General features: G+C 39.3%; 1 protein-coding gene across 11 annotated transcripts in view; it reads left to right on the top strand.

Annotated features, from left to right (window-relative positions):
• The window catches only part of EHBP1 (EH domain binding protein 1), a 273,433-nt gene that overhangs the window by 55,527 nt on the left and 204,591 nt on the right, over positions 1-13,315 (top strand). For all 11 annotated transcript variants that reach the window (XM_083495129.1, XM_083495124.1, XM_083495130.1 and 8 more), the window contains exon 5: positions 272-325. In XM_083495129.1, coding sequence (XP_083351255.1) covers positions 272-325 — 54 coding nt within the window. The remainder of the gene's footprint in view (positions 1-271; positions 326-13,315) is intronic.

The raw sequence follows: 13,315 nt of genomic DNA, 5'->3' as shown, positions 1-13,315 counted from the left end.
ACCGTATCATTTCCTTAGACCTTCACATTTAGAATTTTCTGAATATATGAAAATAAATTAAATAGAATAAATATCTGTCTCCTTTAAATTTCAAAATTTGATATATAATTAATATATAACATCAAAGCATAATCCTTACTTTCCTGTGCCACCTTTTCCATGGTTTATATTATGTGAAGAATAAATAAAAGAAAATACAAAATAGTGTTACTAGCAAGACTTTTTGTCTATCATTCATAAATGAACTTAACATTGCATTTTTGTCTTCTAGGATCCCCATGCTGAGGAATTTGAAGACAAAGAGTGGACATTTGTCATAGAAAATGTAAGTGGGGAATTGTGTTTTTCTCAGTCTTGGTTTGTGGCTGTGTACAGACTGAACTGTCTGCAACTAACCAGGATAAGCACCTTCAAATTTTCACCCCTCGTGAAAGAGAAGGTAGTGCTTGTCTCATGACCATGGTTTCCTGTTGCCATCTGAACTAAATCATATTAATGCATTACACTGGCTTATTAATGGATTGGGAGAAATTCAGTATTGTGCTAAGCTGATCTTCCATCAGTACAAACATTTCAGCTTGCCAGATAGACTGCTCCCCTCTCTCCCCCCCTACATGCTGTTCTGGGGGTTCTCCTGACTCCCTCAATCCAATTGTGGGGTTGGGGGGAGACTGGGGAAAGCTCCATTGCACAAACTCCTTGTGTGGGGCTTTCACTGATGGGACTCATTAGTTGAATCCTGCTCAAATTATTTTAGCACTAATGCCATTTTTTATCAGTAGACTCAATTTATATATGCATAGAGTTAAAAAATATAAGGTGATTTTAAAAATCTGTATTAAATTCATGCCTTCATTGTATTTTTGGTCCATTATCACAGAATTTACAGCACTGTGTAATTCAGTATAAAAAGCAGTAGTTAAAGAAATAAAATAGAATGCCAATATAGTACTGCCTTCAAATAGATTTTCCAAGTTTTCTCAAAAGTTTTTCTTAAGGTTTATAGCACCACACAGTGGTCAGAGAAGAAACATGCAACTTTTGATTTAGGAAAGTAAAAGCATTGCCGCTTTGCAGTATCTTAAGATTGTTTTTTTACATTTCACATTGATATCAAATGGTTAAATGTCGAAATTTTCAAGTTACGTAACCCTTTCTCAACACCCATGCCATTTTCTCAGTGAAAATTACCCCCTTCAAACAGCTAATGGCAGAAAATAGTATCTGGCAGGGATTTTCAGTGGGAAAACAGAATGGAGGCAGGGGCCTTGGTCATGATCTGGACTGTGGACCTTCATGACTGTTGTGAGTTTTTAAAAAGATGTGACTCCCAATCACTGAATTAAAATATATAGTTAACATGGTGTGTAGTTTTACCCTTTCAGTGTGATGAAGTGTAGCTATGCACAGAATAAAAAACATATATTTATCAACAGCATCTCTATATAAAAGTGCACAAAAGAAGAATATGTTTTGTGGAAGGTGCTATAATTCTTGACCTGTTTCGTATGTTGTGTTGCCTTCACATTAATTCTTGTAGCCATTCAGTCCTATTTATGTTTCTGTGTAAACAATTCAATATGTTATCTTATTTGCTCATCTTCTTCTTTTAAAAGTTAAATCTTTCAACTGGACTAAAGTGATAAAACGTCATAGCCACATACTAACTCTAGGAAGTTCTTGAAATGCTTAATGATCTTTCTGATAGATCTACTTTTCTTTTTTAAAATAATGTTTTTATTAAAGATTTTCTTGGGTTACAAAGGTGCATGCTTCACCTCTATTTTCAGATCATAAAGTCCATTTTTACAGATCAGTTATATTTGATGTGAGACTTAAATGTTGCATAAAGTATAAGGTTGGGGGAGAAAAGGGCCAGAGAGAGGGGAGAGAAGAGAAGAGGGGGTAGTAAACTTTTGTTCTTTTACATAGCAAATTTTCAAAGTTTTTTGTGTCAGTGTCAGGGTGGCTAGGTTCTCTTTTCATTTATTAGTTTTCATGGGCATTGGGAGAGGTTGGGGGGCCTAGGGCATGGTTGGTTGCCTTCAGTTGACCACAGTGAGTTTTGTTTGCATGTGTGAGGGGGGAAATCGCTTGTTGGGTCAAGTTAGCCATTTCAATCCGTATGGTGCTGGTGGGTTCTTGTTGTTATCTTGTTGGGCTGTGTATGTAATAAAGGGGAGCCACATCAGGGTGAAGGTGTCCTTTTTTATTTGTCCCTGTGTTGGTTCCAGTTTGTTGAAGTAAGGCTGTTTCCCATACAGTTTGGTACCAATGGTCCATGTTCACTCCTGACAGGTTCCTCCAGTGTCTAGCCATGATGCTCCTGGCTGCTGAGAGTAGGCGGGTTATAAGCTCTTTGGAGTCCATACTAAAATTCTGCATATTGCTGAGGCTTAGGAGTAAATTTCTTTGAGGGTTTGTAGGAACTTAGAGCCAAATGTCATGTTGGTTAATACTTCTAACAGGTATTTCCATTTCAAAGGCTCTGAGGATGTCTAGGGACGTAATTGACAGTGGGAGTTTGGGTTTTTTGGCTGTGTTTGATCAGATTCAGTAATTTCCTAATAGGGTGTGTTATATTGTGATCAGGGATGAAGCCAGCCTGGTCTGGGGCTATTAATTTGTGTAAGAGGATTTAGGGTTGCAATGTGTCCTCTTTTCTCCCAGACACACCCCCTTTTCCAGGATTAAAATTTCTGTCTGGGCAGATTTTTAAAATTGGCAAAATGTCCGGGGGGGGGGGATGTTCTTTTTTTTGGTTACAGTAACCCATTTTCCCCCCTAGTGCATTAGACTCAGATCTAAGACACTTGGCTAAGCTAGTCTGCAGCAGAGAATCACAACAGAGCAGCATCTTAAACTAGCTACATACTACTGTATATAAATCCCTTCTCTTGTGGCTGAACTAAAACTAAAAGGATGGTGGCTCAGCTACAAGATCTTGGAGAAGGAGTCTGGGAGGGCTCCCCCTTAAACAGTTTAATAAGTTGTTCTGTGCACACTTATGTTCACAAAGATGTGAACATGAACCCACATACTTTATTATGACAAATGAGGGAGCAATATATATTATTATTATTATTATTATTATTATTATTATTATTATTTTGTTGAAAGCTAAGAACATTGTTACTAGCAATATATCACAGCTTTTATAGCCTACATATAGTAGGGGTATTTAAAATGAGAGTCATCAAAGCAATCTGTAGTTAAAAGTAGAAGTCAGCAAATGTATCATTTTTTATTTTTTGCTCTTCAAAATATGGCAACCCTATTTTAGGCAGTCACCTAAGATTTATGTGAATATCTTCTTGTCTTGATTTATAAGTGAGATTGGGTGGTATGATTCTACTTTGAGGCTGTCTTTGAGTTGTTTGGGATAGAGACTATTTTGGAGGAGGTCACCCCTTTAAACAGGCGGGTCATGTAGGGCGTCAAGGTTTCTTTGAATTTCTTATAGAATTCTGCTGTAAAGCCATCCAGGCCTGGAGCTTTGTGTGATTTCAGGTTTTCACGGACCGTCTCTATTTCCTCCAGGGTGATAGGACTGTCCATGAATTCTGGTTGGATGAATTCTGCATGGTCAGTCCTGCTAGGAAATTTCTGATTTCCTGCTCAGATGGGTTGTGGCGGGTATATAGAGTGGAGTAAAATTCAGAAAATTATGAGGTTGTTTCTTTGGTAGAGAGCATTATGTTACCATCTTTTATGGTGATGCAGTGTATTCTTGTTTTGAATGTTTTTTACCTGCACCTGTTGTTACACCCAGACCAGAGATCATGATTTGTTCACTCCAAACATATTATGATTGGAAAGCCAAGAGCAAACCATGGACTGTGCTAGGGCAGGAGCAAATTGCAGATTTGCTGTGAAATGCACATATCACCAATGAAAACATTCAATTGTAAAGGGCTGCACTATGCTCTTGTTCCTGTTTTGTTTTCTATAATAGACCCTTACAGATGACTGCTGCTCTGCAGTGGTCTTTCTAGGCCTTCATAATTTATAATTGCAATTAATTTTTAAATATGATGTATTATTTTGCATCCAAAGAAAGCTTTAACTCTCAGTTGATAGCTGAAGTCAAATGTAACCCAACTGTGCTAGAAAAAAAGTAGTTTTCCTTTATGTCTACCAATTGTTAGACTAAAATGTGTTATTTCCATTTGCTTGTGAGAAAGTAGCATGGAGGGTGGAAATACAATATTTTGTCTCTTTTCATGATGGACAAATTACTTATTTTTCTAAATGTCACTGTAAACTGCTTTAGGGCTCAGCAGTATCCCACAGGTGTACAAAATCCTGGAACAAACTTGAATTTGTGACACAAAATATTTTTTCCATCATTTTGTTTTCAGAGCCCATGTTAAGCAATATTTTGCTTTTTGGATCTTTTTAACTCCAGTGAGATTTGCAAATGTTTGTTTGTTTATTAAATTTATTTATAAAATACTGGCTAAGCAGAAAAAGAGAATCCAAATTATGACTAAGCAGAATGAGGGATTTGCCCCTGAAACTCAGAACATAGCTTGGATAGTGATTGAGAAGGTTTACAGGGTTCTGGCTAAAATATACCGTATTTTTTGCACCATAACACTCACTTTTTTCCTCCTAAAAAGTAAGGGGAAATGTCTGTGCGTGTTATGGAGGGAATGCCTGCGGGTGGCATGCCTACAGATTTTCCTCCTCTAAAAACTATGTGCGTGTTATGGACGGGTGCGTGTTATAGAGCGAAAAATACGGCAACTGTTACCCTTTTTCACTAGTGCACAAAGTAGCTGGGGAACTAGTTAAGAAAAATTGAGCTCTTGTTGGCACATTGAGAACAGACACACTAGCATTCCTACAGAGTTCCTTGCCCATCACTCTGGAAGTGGCAGCAGCAGCAGTGGCGGTCTTCTAAAATATTTGACAGTTTTGTAAGCTTTATGTAGCAAAGGAAGGAAGGACAGATGCAGCTGTCTTGGATCACAAATCTAAGCCTGAGATCATCATTTATTAAAAAAGCAACGCACCTCTGCTTTCACATATACTTCCAAAGTCATGATCATGTGGTGTCCAGTGTTTATTCCATTCTCATACATAGTAGCTCATGCCATTTAAATGCCTATATTGGTTGGAATGATTGTTCAATGAATCTCCTTAGCAGACGTGAGTCTCGAGTTCATTGAACTCTGGAATGAGCCTAGAAATGTAGTCCGCTTGCCTGGAGCAGATATCAAGAAAAGGGGTAGGATTCATATCTGTGGTTGAAACAGTGACAAAAAAAATGCCACAGTGTCTTTCTTCATGTAGTTGCCAAGTGTGTTGGTGCATTTTGTTACAGGTCGCAACTTGTTATTGCATTGTTATAAGTACATTGTTATTGTATTTTAAAAACTGTGGGGTCAGTTAGAATCTGCACACCGTTACTGTAGGTGTTACAAACTTTACAGTGGGGAGTATTATTGACCCAGGTGAGCTATTTGAATCTGTATTGTTTTATTGTAAAAGGAAAGCTCTCAATATGTACAGTATTTTGCATTCTTGTTTTGTATTTTTCTGTTGTGAAACGCCCTGAGATCTTCAGATGAAGGGCAACATAAAAATGTAATAAATAAGTAAATAAATAAATATATAATTTAGATGCCTTGCTTAATATGACACCCCCCCCCCCCAGATGTTCACATTTTTAAGGCTTTCTTGGAGTACATTTGACTCCCAAACTGGATTGATAACTGTAATTATTGTGATTGATTAGGGATTAAAAAGTGTTTATTTGTTAGTACCAATAGGTAATACAGCTCTTCAGTTTTTGGTTTCTGAATGGTGTCTGGTAGCTAGCTCTCTATAAACAAATGGTTATAGAGTGATTGTATCTTATAAGATGGCAACCTTGTACCATAGTATCCTGTAATGCAGAGCTTTCCAAACTGTGTGCCATGACACATTAATGTGTCGACTGCAGTGTGTGGCGCAAATGATCTCCATGTTCCTCCTGAGGTTGGAAAGGGGTTAGTTTAACCACCTGCTTGCTAGTAAAGCTGAATTACTGTGTCATGAAATGATACATGTCTAAAAAGTGTCACCGACACGAAAAGTTTGGAAAGCTCTGCTGTAATAGAAAAGATTTTATAATGAGGACTGTCACCTTTTAGCATATGCCAAGTTATTTTAAAAAGAAATACAGAAGCTTCTCTATACTTAAAGAAGACAAGCTGCTTTAGCTTGCGTACATTTCCCCCCCACTCTACCCCCTGCTCAAACCTCTGTATGATTTTTAAACTTAAAATAAAAAAGCCTTTTTAGAATGAAATGTCTGCATTTAATACATTTAGAGCAGCTAGCTTGTAGTTCAGACATGCTTTCCAGGCCCTCTAATTCCCCTGTCATATTGTGCTGTATGTGATTATGTGAACTGTGACTGTTTGCCTGTGTAAATTAGCTTGGGTCTCCTGGTCTAGATATAGCTCAGAATTAAATGCTGCTTTGTCAGCCATCTCACTCTTGTTCTGCTTTGAATTTAATAGAAAATCAGAAAAGTGTGTACAGTTTTTTAATACAGCATTTGCTTACATTAAATATTTAGCACTTTGTTCTAGTTCAGAAATCTTGGAGATTAGGTTTTTGGAGCAAAACCCATAGCACATCTTGTGTTGATTGGCTGATTTTTTTAAATGAAAAAAAAGTTAAGAGAGTGGCAGAACGCTTTCTTTTGAGTCTTGCAGTGGCTGGACCAGGTCTTGTGCACATGTGTTTCACAACTCTTAGTAGTTTCCTACACACGTTTTAAGTTCAGTGGGTGCTCAGAAAATGCAAGGAATGTCGGCTACAGAGAGGTTTCTCTCCCCCCACCCCACAAACACTGGAGCTCATGGCTGGCATGTGGTGACTTGCGTGGGCAGATGCTGCACAAGCTTTCTTAGACAATGTTACCAATTCATTTAATTCTGACTTTGAGTAAACCCTTAAATTCCCAGCTAAAGTGAGTGAGTTGACAAATAGAGATAAATCAGCCAGCCAGTGCAATAAATCTAAGCTGCTGCGCTGGGAGCTTCCTGTTTTGACAGAAGTAAATCTGATTCTTACAGTCCCCTTGGTACTTGATTGGAAGCAATGCAACTTAAAGAAGCATCTCTGCAGTGTTGTCCTTGTACATATAATTATGTGATTGGTAATGGTGACATTCTCACTAAGAAACATATGCATTTTTTAAATAGAAACATGTTCCTTTTGTAGGAACTTATAATTTAACTTTCCAGCATAGATGTTAGCATCTTTCTATGGAAAGTACTAATGTAAATTGTTCTGTTAAAATAAATCAACCTCACCCCCCCAAAAAAAAAATACCTTGAAGGATGTAAATATCACTGTGCATGGCTATGCATCCCAGCCAGATGGGCGGGGTATAAATGTTGTTGTTGTTGTATAAATGTTGTGGTGGTGGTGGTAGTGGTATGAATGTTGTTGTTGTTGTTAAATCTGGACACTTATTTTAGTCACTTGGTAACCCTTATGTGCAGAAAGGGTACAGATCATAAATGTTAGTATATTTTAATATATTGAAATAAATTTCAAATATATTCAATATATTTACATGTTCAAATAATCGAAGATTGGCTGGAGGTCACTACTTTAACTTTGCCTTCATATAGCTGAGATAATTCTGCTAAATAGAGAAGGATTTTAATATTACAGCCAGGTTTTATTTAGTTCTGGATGACCTTGAGACTTTAATTGTACAGGAGTGTGTGTTTCAGTTTAAAATTAAGAAAACTGTCAAATGTTCTTATTGTGTGATACCTATACTGCAATTACTCTCAAAGATGAAAGATGGAAAGGCGGGAATGCTGGAATGGCCCAGAACAGATAATGTCCTCTTTTTCTGTAAAATCAGTACTTCCCCAGACCCAAACCATAATATTTGCACTAGAATGAATTTGATGATACATAATTTTTGCAGTTATTATTGATTCACACTGGTAAAGTGCAATCTGCCTTCTAAATTGCCAGAAACAATTTATTCATACTTTTTTCAGTCTTGCTTCCTGCTAGTGCCTTCCAATATCTTTTTCCATAGATGAGAGTGTACTGGGCGAGACAGCTGACCAGAGTTGATATCAATGATATTCTTTACCAGCTGGAGGGAAGAAGCTGATAAATGGAGGCAGGCAGTTCTGGAAAACAAACCTCTAATACTACATTAGGCATGTTTAAAACCAGCAGTGTGTTTCAGCAATTCTTAGCATATGTTTATTCATAGAAAATCAGCAGTAAAATATACTTGCTGGGGCATACAAGACACTTCAATCTGCATGAGGTCTTTTTCTTTTTCCAACATCAAATATCAAAACGGAGTCTTGGTAATTGTTTTACAGTGGGGTTCTAATCATACTTCAGATGTAAGCTGAGCTGGTCTAACTCGTCTTTTAATAAAAAGTATGTGTTTTTAAGATTGTTCAACTCGCCTCACTTTTTTGCATGTGTATGTTTGCTCTTGATAGTGAGCAATTTGTTTTTTATTTAAAATGCTACTTGCTGGGATAGCATTATGTTATAGAAATCTCATTTCATTGTGGGCACCTGGGGGGACGTTGGACATACGTTGTTGCAGCCACGTAAAAGGGTGCAATGTAGGACACCTCATGAAAGGGGACGAAATGCCAGTACATAGCCATTAAATGGGAGGAGGGAGATTTGACTGATTTGCCTCCCTCACTAGAGGGAAATGCATCTAAAATATTGTTTTGCATAATAATCAACATAGTACTGGCAGCACAAAAAGTGTTTATCTGGAAACAAACATGATGTAAATAAAATATTTAGTTTTGATGCTAAGGCTTTGGTTGCATATAAGATATAGAATCTGCAGAATCTCCATGGGGTCAGTGTATAAGTCTCTTCTGTTGTACTACAATTTGGTGCTGAACTTATTACATGATTAGCTGTCCTATGGAAATGCTACGCTGGGGTTGGCTAGCCATATTTCTTTTAAAAGATAAACTTCTGACAAAATTCAAGGATTCTTGTGTCCAGCTTGGGGAATTATGTTATGTGGAGCAACCTGTTCTTTATGCATATACGTAGTTAGGGGGTCCCTTCAGAAAGCTGCAGTCCTAAGAAGATCTAGAGAGGAAGTAAGCCCCATAAAATAACCCCCCCAGGTGAACATGCACTGTGATTGTGCTGAAAGCTACCTAAGTTCCAAGCATCAAAAATGGTTGAAATATGACCTTAGTTGTTCAGATAAAAACTTGATGTGCTCTGACAGAATATAGGACACAAAATCCTTTTAGTCAGTGTTGCAGTATCATCATGGCTGGATTTGGGTATGATGTGTCTTCTGCTGCACTTTGCCTGCTCCTTTTTTCCATTTCATTGGTACCAAAGCTTATTTCCACACTGAAGGAGCTTCTTTTTTGCCACATTGGAGCCTTCTTTTCACTTTCTTGCATACACAATTGCACGCCTAAAGATGTACACAGTGTACTAGCACGATAATTAGAAGGCTGCCGTGTCTCAAAACTGAGATGGGCAGGACGGGGGGCAGTTGAATTAATCTGAGAGGGTAGTAGGCAGGAAACCTTGCCTTTCCATCCTTGAGGTACATTCCTGACATCTGGGCCTGCCTGTCAATTAAGCCACAGTGGTAATTTGGATTCACTGGATGGGGGGGCATCACAAATATAAAATAGGGTTCTCCTGGCTTGCTAGTAGCACATGTGAAAAGAATCTAGGGGTCTTAGTAGACCACAGGCTTCACATGAGGCAAGTGTGATGCAGCAGCAAAAAAAGACTAATGCTATTCTATGCTGCATCAAGAAAAGTATTGTGTCTATATCATAGTACAGTGGTGCCTCGCAAGACGAAAAGAATCCGTTCTGTGATTCTCTTCGTCTAGCGGTTTTTTCGTCTTGCGAAGCAAGCCCATTGACGGATTAGCGGATTAGCGCTATTAGCGGCTTTTAGCGGCTTATCGGCTTATCGGATCAGCTGATAAGCAGCTTAGCGGCTTAGAAAAAGGGGGAGGGGAAAAACCCGCAGGAACTCGCAAGACATTTTCGTCTTGCGAAGCAAGCCCATAGGAGATTCGTTTTGCGAAGCACCTCCAAAACGGAAAACTCTTTCGTCTAGCGAGTTTTCCGTCTTGCGAGGCATTCGTCTTGCGGGGCACCACTGTACTGATTAATTTTGCCTTGTTCAGACCACATCTGGAGTACTGTGTCCAGTTCTTGATGCCACAACTTAGGAAGGATTATTGGCAAACTGGAACGCATGCAGAGGAAGGCAACCAAGATGATTAAGGGTCTGGAAACCAAGCCTTATGAGGAATGGTTGAGAGAGTTGGGTATGTTTAGGCTGGAAAGACATCTACTTGTGCTTCATTGACTATGCAAAAGCCTTTGACTGTGTCGACCACAGCAAACTATGGCAAGTTCTTAAAGAAATGGGAGTGCCTGATCACCTCACCTGTCTCCTGAGAAATCTCTATGTGGGACAAGAAGCTACAGTTAGAACTGGATATGGAAAAACTGTTTGGTTCAAAATTGGGAAAGGAGTACAGCAAGGCTGTATATTGTCTCCCTGGTTATTTAACTTATATGCAGATTTCATCATGCGAAAGGCTGGACTGGATGAATCCCAAGCCAGAATTAAGATCGCCGGAAGAAATATCAACAATCTCAGATATGCAGATGACACAACCTTGATGGCAGAAAGTGAGGAGGAATTAAAGAACCTTTTAATGAGGGTGAAAGAGGGGAGCGCAGAATATAGTCTGAAGCTCAACATCAAAAAAACAAAGATCATGGCCACTAGTTCCATCACCTCCTGGCAAATAGAAGGGGGGGGGAATGGAGGCAGTGACAGATTTTACTTTTTTGGGCTCCATGATCACTGCAGATGGTGACAGCAATCACGAAATTAAAAGACGCCTGCTCCTTGGGAGAAAGGCGATGGCAAACTTAGACAGCATCTTAAAAAGCAGAGACATCACCTTGCCAACAAAGGTCCGTATAGTTAAAGCCATGGTTTTCCCAGTAGTGATGTATGGAAGTGAGAGCTGGACCATCAAGAAGGCTGATCGCCGTAGAATTGATGCTTTTGAATTATGGTGCTGGAGGAGACTCTTGAGAGTCCCATGGACTGCAAGAAGATCAAACCTATCCATTCTTAAGGAAATCAGCCCTGAGTGCTCACTGGAAGGACAGATCTTGAAGCTGAGGCTCCAATACTTTGGCCACCTCATGAGAAGACTCCCTGGAAAAGACCCTGTTGGGGTCTTTTGGAAAGATGGAGGGCACAAGGAGAAGGGGACGACAGAGGACGAGATGGCGGGACAGTGTTCTCGAGGCTACCAGCATGAGTTTGGCCAAACTGCGGGAGGCAGCGGAAGACAGCAGTGCCTGGCGTGCTCTGGTCCATGGGGTCACGAAGAGTTGGACATGGCTAAACGACTAAACAACAACAACAGGCAGGAAAATAGGAGACTGAGAAGAGATATGATAGCCATCTTCAAATATTTTAAGGGCTGTCACATGGAAGTCGGAGCAAGCTTGTTTTCTCCTGATCCAGATAGTAGGACCTGAACCAATGGATTCACGTTACAAGAAAGGAGATTTTCTGATAGTAACAGCTGTTTGACAGTGGAAAAGAGGTTGGATGGCCATCTATCATGGATGCTTTAGTTGAGTTGTCTCATCCAATGTTTGTGTCCATGCAACAATAAAACATAGTTAATTGCACCTAATGGTGGAAACAGAGGACATATTCAGAGCACTTTTTGTGGTAGTGTGTGTGCGTGCATGCGTGACTGGGAGCGGCCGCCGAGACCGCATAACACTGGTCTTGAAAGACCTACACTGGCTCCCAGTACATTTCTGAGCACAATTCAAAGTGTTGGTGTTGACCTTTAAAGCCCTAAACAGCCTCAGTCCAGTATACCTGAAGGAGCGTTTCCACCCCATCGTTCTGCCTGGACACTGAGGTCCAGCACCGAGGGCCTTCTGGCGGTTCCCTCACCGCGAGAAGCCAATTACAAGGAACCAGGCGGAGGGCCTTCTTGGTAGTGGCGCCTCACATCAGATGTCAAAGAGATAAACAACTATCTGACGTTTAGAAGGTAGCCCTGTTTAGGGAAGTTTTTAATGTCTGACATTTTAATGTATTTTTAATCCCTCCAATAATTTTTGTTATGTTTTCTACAATTATAACAAATACTGCAACAAATGTTGCACAACCAAAAAACAACCAAAAACAAAAACAAAAGAATACATCTATAAAAACAACATCTATAAAAAACAAAGATACAACAAAAACAAACTTAATTATTTTAAAATCCAACCCTATAAACATATTACTTGACTTCCTCTAGTCCCTCCCTTCTGAGTTTCCTTGTGTCTGAATGTAATAGCTTTCCAATATGATTATTAAACAACAATATTCCAATTATAGTAAAATTTATTCACTTTTCTTAGTGTTCTAAATCCCATTTATTTAAATAACTCCTAAATTAATCCTAGGCCTGTTTGGTACTTTCAGGTACTTTCTAATTTTTAATATTACAATAATTATTCAAATAGTCCTTAAATTTCCTCCAATGTATTTTTAATCTTTTGTGGGAAGCTGCCCAGAATGGCTGGGGAAACCCAGCCAGATGGGAGGGGTACAAATAATAAATTATTATTATATTATTACACACACACACACACAGAGAGAGAGAGAGAGAGAGAGAGAGAGAGAGAGAGAAATAATGTGCCTGTAGTAAGTGAAAGCACTGCAACAGCAAGCCTATGTCCTCCCCTCTGCCCCCAAACCTCCCCCCCCCACCATTATGTGTGGATGAGATGTAGTGTTACAGCTTTCAATTTAGGATTAGTGAAGTTTCCCCACTAAAAGGAAGAAGAGCGTTTAAAATTCGTTTGGAAAGACCCATAGATGAATAGCAAAGCCTGCCTGCTTTGTGTGTCTCTGTAACAGCCTACTCCAGCCAGCCAACATAGCTGCTGTCCTTCAGTCCCCACCTGGAGTTCTGCCCGCTTCCTGATACTTTGTCTGTATCCCAGGGACTTTTGCCTGCCCCAATCCTGCCCTTGTTTGCCAGTTGTGTTTTGCTTGTAAAGGTTTGAGAGAGACTGTTGGGGAAGGCCAGGTAGCAACAGAGCAAGCCCCATTATGAGCCATATCCAAATTCAGAAGAGTGTGGCTAAGTTCATAATGGGCTGATGTTTTTCTAACAGGGTGAGTTCCGATTCCAAATTATTTCAATTCCAAATTTGCTCTCATTTGATTTCTGTGATGATGAGAAGCCTGCAATCTCCCACACCAGTAGACT

This window comes from Podarcis liolepis (assembly GCF_965112155.1).
Source record: "Podarcis liolepis genome assembly, chromosome: 3".
Lineage (NCBI taxonomy): Eukaryota > Metazoa > Chordata > Lepidosauria > Squamata > Lacertidae > Podarcis > Podarcis liolepis.
This window is presented reverse-complemented; position numbering and strand designations above follow the sequence as displayed.